The sequence below is a fragment of the Penaeus japonicus genome, unplaced genomic scaffold (genome assembly GCF_977035675.1).
Source record: "Penaeus japonicus unplaced genomic scaffold, GWHDUDI00000001_assembly GWHDUDI00000030, whole genome shotgun sequence".
NCBI classification, from domain to species: domain Eukaryota; kingdom Metazoa; phylum Arthropoda; class Malacostraca; order Decapoda; family Penaeidae; genus Penaeus; species Penaeus japonicus.
In genome coordinates, this window is record NW_028234432.1 from 32,116,359 (window position 1) to 32,123,858 (window position 7,500).

General features: G+C 48.4%; 1 protein-coding gene across 1 annotated transcript in view; it reads right to left on the bottom strand.

Moving 5' to 3' along the window:
- Positions 1 to 7,172, bottom strand: part of LOC122255793 (uncharacterized) — a 7,320-nt gene extending 148 nt beyond the window's left edge. The window contains exons 1-5 of the mRNA XM_086555278.1: positions 7,016 to 7,172; positions 5,801 to 5,975; positions 4,699 to 4,819; positions 4,265 to 4,350; positions 1 to 1,779 (exon numbers count right to left, since the gene is read on the bottom strand). The exon at positions 1 to 1,779 is cut by the window's left edge and continues 148 nt beyond it. Of these exons, the coding sequence (XP_086411404.1) occupies positions 1,429 to 1,779; positions 4,265 to 4,350; positions 4,699 to 4,819; positions 5,801 to 5,863 (621 nt within the window). The 5' untranslated portion in view covers positions 5,864 to 5,975; positions 7,016 to 7,172 and the 3' untranslated portion in view covers positions 1 to 1,428. The remainder of the gene's footprint in view (positions 1,780 to 4,264; positions 4,351 to 4,698; positions 4,820 to 5,800; positions 5,976 to 7,015) is intronic.
- Between the last annotated feature and the right edge of the window lie 328 nt (positions 7,173 to 7,500).

The following is a 7,500-nucleotide window of genomic DNA, read 5'->3' on the forward strand; positions in this document are numbered from 1 at the left end:
TTCTCTATAATCTTCCGGGCGGCGTCACCTGCCCTCCACGCCCACGCCGGTACACGCGTACATACACGCCAGTACGCCCGCAACCGGCAGCCACGCCTTACTGGTATATTCCCGGTATTTCTCTGATTGGGAGTGATGATCAGTGACGTCACGAACTTATGATTGACACAAATGGCGGTAGCAGGGAGGGGTGGGAGGGGTAGGGGGAGGGGGAGGGACGACAGGCGGTGGAGTGGAAGAGGAGGAGGTAGAGTAAAGGGAAGGAGATGGTTAAAAGAAACGAGAGAGCAATACGCGAAGCCCAAGATGAGAGGAGGAAGCTGGGAAAGAGCTTCAGTGCCGCCAGGGGGTGGGGCGAGGGGGGGAGGGGGAGGGAAGGAGGGAAAGCCAAAGGGGGGGAGAAGGGAGGGGGAGGGGGAGGGGATTCCTAACGAACATCTGCATGGTATTAACCTTAATGGAGACACCCGCACAGTATTAGTCTTAATGAAGCCAAATGTCTGATATTCACCTTAAAGACGATCACCTCTAAGATATCAATAGACAAATGAGCCTTCGTTTAAGATGCATTGCTGCTTGGTGCCCTCCCACACGCCGGGCTGAGCGTGTGCTTGTTTGCTTGCTCACAATCACAAGCAAGTAAAAGCACTCGGCACTGCACAAAGGCATAACCACATGGAACTCTGGCGAAAGAGTAGGTCAAGGAGCGCGAGTATGCGACGCTGTCGTAAGAGCAAATGCCGGTATGAAGCATCAGTAAATAACAGTATATATTAACATAATGAAAGTAAACCAAGACACGCAGCGCTAGGAACAAAAAATAAAGTAAAGACGAGGAACCTCAAATACCGCGGAGAATCTGCTTCCTCAATCGGCCGAACGAGATGCAAAGACATTCTTTTTTTCTTTTTTTGTGTAGGTATGTGTGTGTGTGTGTGTGTGTGTGTGTGTGTGTTCGTGCTCGTGTGCGTGTGTATGTGTGTGTGTATGTGTGTTAATGTGCGTGTGGTTGTGTGTTACGAGAGGTGAGGTAGTGATGCCATCACTCCTCTCTCACAAGTCACTCATTTAAGACATTAATGGTTCCCCTGACAGCACTCTGCGGTTGCGTTGACATGATCCACCCTAATCGTGGCATTTCCGCGCGCTCGGGTGAAATGAACAAGCAACCTGTGATCTCCTGTGTTACGACACTAATGACCGTTGCTCTCTGCAATCAAATGTCTTTAACCGAGTTGGTTAATTATATTCGCGTTCTTCTAACCTCTTTTCTTTTTACAAGATAGTGTTCATTATCATGCTAATCACGATAGTTTAAAATCTGCTACCCAAACTTTCACATTCTTTTTCCGTCGCTTCTTCAAAAAATAATCGTAACGACCGTGAAATTACCGCCAAGTTTTCCACCAATTGAAATGCGTAACCACGTCAACCGTCGCAAAGAAAACGGACCAATGAGCGACGGACACAGGCAACCAACGGACCAATGAGCACGCGGCATCGAGGCGACAAGAGCCAAGATGGCGCGTGGCGTCTCTCCATCCGCCTTACCTTGTACGTGAAGATGCCGCCGATGAGGCAATAGAACAGCATGATGAGGATCTGCGCGAGGGTGAGGCCTTCGGCGGCCCAGATGAACTCATCCTCGTACGTCTGCTTCTCCCACTCCAGGTGATCGTAGCGGCCCTGCCTGATGACCCAGTTGCTCAGGTAGTAGATGTTGACGCCGATCACAGCGAAGGACTTGACGAGCCACAGCCAGGTGAGCGAGGGCTTGCGCTGGAAAAGGGGGGGAGGGGGAAGGGGAACGTTAGAGTAAGGGAAAACTTAAACAAACAGGAAAATGATCATGCACTGAGGATAACGTTTCTCGATAAACAAATTAGTTGAGGGATCTTAATGACAAAGACGATAAAGACCATTAATAGGCTTAACGAGTTGTAATACCACTAATACCATTCCGCTAAAGGGCCGCTTAGACTACTCAACGGCAACACATTCTATTCATAAGCATGAGTAAATAAAAAGCAAATATCTAGTGAACGACGCTTAGAGTGGCAAGAACCAATAAGAACGCGCCACTCATTAGCTTTATCGCCATCACGATAACGATTACCGTAATTCGCGCAGCCACACCCTCGCTACAGTATAAGAAGACCTTGTATAACCTCACTCCGGATGGAACCTCCCACTCCACAAATAAAAAACCGCAATGAAGACCCAGCGTGAGACAACGTACACAGAGCAAACACGGACAAAACACCGGAGAGGCTTTGGAGAGTCCTTACGCGTCCGAGATAAAAGGTATCCAAAAAAACATACACCTTGAAGGGCCTGAGGATGAAAGGGCCACACAGTCAGGACCTCGGCACTTCAGAGATGCGGTGCTTGAAGGACACTTTACGAGAGCCATTACTAACGCCAGGGATATATATTTAAGTCCTATCTACGTTGCAAATGAGCTTGGCAACCAATGAAGAAATTACGACTATCAACAAAAGGATTATGAATTGATTTTCGAATATGGCAATATGGCATCTCACCCCCCCCCCCCACACACACACACAAACACACACACACACCAACTACCTAGGCACGGCTTGAGATTTGATTCGGGTGCTGTACGCTATCAATAATTATACGGCACTTATTGTAATTATCAGGGTTTTTTTTCATAAAATACAAATATAAATGTAAATGCTAATGATCATTCATTCCTCACGAGCGGGCCTTAAACTTCTCTATCGTTCTTGAAACATAAAACTGATATTACTTCTTAATATGCTTTGATATGCGAGTCTACAGTACTTGTGTTTATCAGTTAAAGCAACAAGCAAACGCGGGGTGTTGGGTGCCCTTCTTGCGCGCAGGTGCAGGAGGCCCTTAAAAGGAGGGCCTCTGTATGGTGGGGAGAAAAGGGCGTCGCGGATGCACCCTAATTTTCTGTTCTTCCTCGCGAGGATAGGATTACACTGGCGAACGCGGCCAGAGGTCTACATGTACCTCCTCCTGAACGCTTTTTAAAACTCGGAAACCACCCTCACGCTCCCTGACCCCCTACCCTTACCCCCTCTCCTGACTCCCTCCCCTAACACCGCCCCCCCCCCCCGTAGTTGTCGAAACAGACCTCTACGTTTTGTTTACTTTCGCGAGTCTGCGCTGCTTGTTGTGTGAGGAGTTCGAGGCGAGCTTTCTGGGGCACTCGTTCCGCGCCGGAGATGATGTCTTTGAGATGAGAGAGTCTTCCTTTAAAGGCTCTTTGATAATTGCGTGTGAATGCAGGACTGTCCGGCGAGCAGCCAGCCGTCTCATATATCATCGTCTGATTTCTTTCTTATAGTTTAGTCTTCGGAGGCTGGCGGTTAACCTTTGCGCAGACCTCCGTCCTCCCCGTGCACTCGCGCCCGAGATCCCTCGCGCTGTTCCATCGTGACCTTTAACGATCGCTAGTTACCAGTCTTGCAAGTTACGGGTCGTGGAGGGTGCACCCCCCCCCTCCCCTCCCCCTGCCCGACTCATCTACACATTCACACGCGCGCACCACGCCCTACCACGTAGGGACACACACACACACACACACACACACACACACACACACACACACACACACACACACACACACACACACACACACACACACACACACACACGCACACACGCACACACGCTGGTACCCCTGTCCTACCCCCTTCCCCATAAACCCTCCCTTTCCTACTCTAAACTCCACCTTATTTATTGCAAAACCAACCTGCACTCTCGCTCTACCTTAGGTCACGTGATCAAGTATTTTTTTCGAGTAACGAGAGACGAAACAACAACAACAATACATCGCGAATGTGACGAGAGAGGAACCCTTGCAGCGAGGAGATGACATGGCCAAAACTAGTCTCAGAGATGCTGGGCCTCTGATTATCCCGGCCATCCCTCAGCATCCCGTCATGACAGATCACTGTGTGCCTCTCCCCCTACCCTCCTCCTCTCCCCCTACCCTCCTCTTCTCCCTCTACCCTTCTTCTCTCCCCTACCCTTCTCTCATCTCTCATTCCCCATTCTCCCTTCTTTTTCCTCATCCTCTCCTCCTCCCTCTCTCTCCCCAACTTCCCTCTTCTCTCCCCCTCTCCTCCACTTCACTCTCACCCATTAATCTCCCCTCCCCCTTTCTCGTTCCTCACCCCCCTCCCCTAACCCTGTCTTCCCTCACCCTCTCCCACACTTCTCTCTCCCTCCACCCTCTTCCCCTCCTCCTCCTCCTCCTTGCCCTTACCTTGACTAACGCGAGGATATAGATGGCGCAGCAGAAGACGCCCGCAATGCCTTCCCCGACGCCGATGTAGCACCGCATTTCGAACACTGGAGGGAAGAAAAAGAAGACGGTCATCTTGCGTTTCACTTTGACTTAATCACGTCGATGAATTTATTTGTAGTGGATTAACTTTTCAAAATCATCATCGACTGTCATAATTTTAACCTGATTCTATGCTTGTTTGTTTTTATAATGTTAGCATGATAGATAGCTCACGAAGCTGCACTGTGTATAAGGAGCACTGCAGTCAATAGCATAATTATTCTCTTCGTATTGTCACATCACTTAGCTATTAGTATCATCACCATTAGTGCTCTTGTTGCTTTGACCATAATTACCGTCACAAGAATCACTAATTACATTAACTAAACCTGAATAACAGCGGGCAAACTCACTCTGCTCAAAGATGTAGATCTTATTGTGGCATTTCTCCACTGCGAGGCTGATGGGGCACAGGTACCACATCTCGATAATGTACTGGTAGCCATAGAAACCAAAACTCGTGATGGCGTGGATCTGAAAAGGAGAAGAGGAAAGTCAGCCGTGTAGTCCTGGCACTTGTGGTTGCGTGAGTGGGTTGTGAGGTGTGGTTCCGCGGATGTTGAGAAAGTGTAACTATACCGTAGTGACTTGAACTGCCGCTTCACTTTAGTGTAGTGAGTTCAAGTTTCAACTGGTGAAGTGTTGTTGAGTATTTGTATTCTGTGGTTGTATTGTTGGTATACTGAAGGGATGGAAATGTTTGCACTTAGGTGTGTACATGTGTAGAGGGCGAACAAGAGTAATGATGAGAGCCGTGGATAAACAGGTGTTATAGAAGGATAACAGGAAGAGAGGAAGGCGAATAACAAGAAGGAAGAGGGGAAGGATTAGTACGTGTAGGAAAAAAGACAGGAATGATATACAAATGATAAAAAAAATGCTCATTCAAAAATTAATAATAACAACGTACATCAAAAAGACACACGCCATTCGAGAAAAGAAAGTGAAATCAGATCTGCCCAAAGAGGTTACGGGGAAACTAAGGTAGTAGTATCGTGACCACGGAGCAGCTGTAAGGGTGTGGAGGCAAAGGTTACCGTCCGTGGCGACAGCAAGACGCCGCAGCTGTAGGGGAGGGATCGGGGGGGATGCTATGTGCAGGTGGTTGCCCCGAACAGGGCGTGAGTGATGAACAATGAGACAGATGCCGTGTGGTTCATGTCTCCTACAGGGGATTAGTTCAATCACGGTCTCAAAGGGATGTCGTTCTCATTACAGGTGTAGGGGTATTTCATATAGGATCTTTGAGGGATATGTGTCATTGGAGCGGAATAATCCTTTATTTGAAAAAAGTCAGGCCTGATAGCAGTTGAACCTATACTGAAACTTCCTACTTATTAAACGTAGGAAAGAAGAAAAAAGAAAGAATTTGAGATGAAACAGTAAATGAACCTCCAAAACAGTAAATGAACCTCCACCGAAACCTCATGCTACTAAACCTCAGCCTTCACTTACAATGTCCAAGGCGGCGAGGAAGATGCCGCACTTGATCACGCACCGCAGGGTACAGCAAGCCATGTTCACGACGCTTGCACGAGACCGAGGATCTTGAAGGGGGGTTCCGGGACGGCTGTCTCGTCTGTCGCTCTTCTTGAGAGCTGATGGTGGTCTTGGCTTCTGTTCAAGGCTTCTGCAAAAAAAAGGGAGAGAAGATCGATTACTTTGCGAAAAGTTGAGAGCGTCTTTGAGTAGGATGGGAGGTCTGTGCTGAATCGCCATCCTTTAGAAATCACTGCGGTTCTCTTTTGGTTGGGGATCAAGCAGAGAATCGCTCGAGGGGAAAATGCACTCTGCGTCCTCGCCGCCTCGTTATTCCTTCCTTTGTTATTGCACAAAAAATCCTTGAATTCCTGCCTTGCGGCTTGAACATTACAATTAACTAGATAATAAGCGACTAGAAAATAAGCATTGAATATAAAAAAGTGTGTCACAAACGAGTATGCACGCGGTCTGTATATGTGTCATTACAGGACTGTGTTAAAATTCAAGGTGATCGGAAGAACTTCATTCCCCAAGTATTTCCGCCCTTGGACTTCTCGGAGGTGGAACGGGAAGGGTGTCCAGGCGTCACTCACTCCACACTGGCGTCGCCTCTGCCCTCCCCAACCCCTGCCCGCCCCCTGCCCCCCTCCCCCACCCAGGGTCCCTACTCCGGGTCAGCGCCGCCGAGTCCTTCCCGACCCTCGCGATGAAAAGCCGCTCGGGTCCATGAAAGGAAGTGGTGTGAGTCCTGGGAACATTGTCGTAAATCATAAGGATTGAAAAAACCTTGGATTTTTTTTCTTTCTCTCTTGTTAGCGTGTTCGCATCGCATTCCTGAGATTCCTATGTCTAATAGATAAAAAAAAAAACTACACAGCATCACTAAGTAAGAATGAACTCTTGGGTAGATTCATGACAATTGTTCTCTCCAAGGCAACGTACTTTCCCTCCAGGAAGTAGCCTCCGGTAACACGGCACTCGCAACACACTATACAATGCACACTAAACCACAAAATATCCACGTAAGGTCATGGTTTCACACTCCGCTGAAGATCTGTCCGGGTCATCACTCGATATCACTAATCACTAATCAGTGTGACAGTAATTAACACATCAGCACTCCTCACTAATGACACAACTAATCGCCACGGGTTAAGTGACAAGCCTCTCCGTGGATCGGCCACTTACACAACGGCCCAGCAAGCGCCGCACACGATGTTTACGCTGCCGTAGTCAAACCTCAACTGTGTCCGCCAGGAACCCCGCGCGGCTTTACATGTTCGTACGAGTGAGTCACCTCCCCGCGGGCACGTTCGCGGATTCACATGGATGGGGCAGGATTCTCCGAAACGCGCCAATGGTTCGTCATTTGTATTGTGCGACGCGGAACACTAACCCTTCTGGCATCGAGCTGTATAGCTCCTTCATGATCCATAGCGGAAGTATCTTCGAGTTTTCCTAGAGTTCGTGTTCTATTACTAAGATGGTGACACAGGTACGGCGGAAGTCGCTCGGTCTCCCTGTTCTAATACTTTCTAGAAAAGGTGGCGATTTTCCTCGAAGTTCCGATTTCAGTGACCGTACACTACCCTATTAACTTCCTCTCCTTACAATATTCATCGCGCCTTGTTCCCTCTTCCTCTCATACACTTCTCTAACCCTTAACACAACAC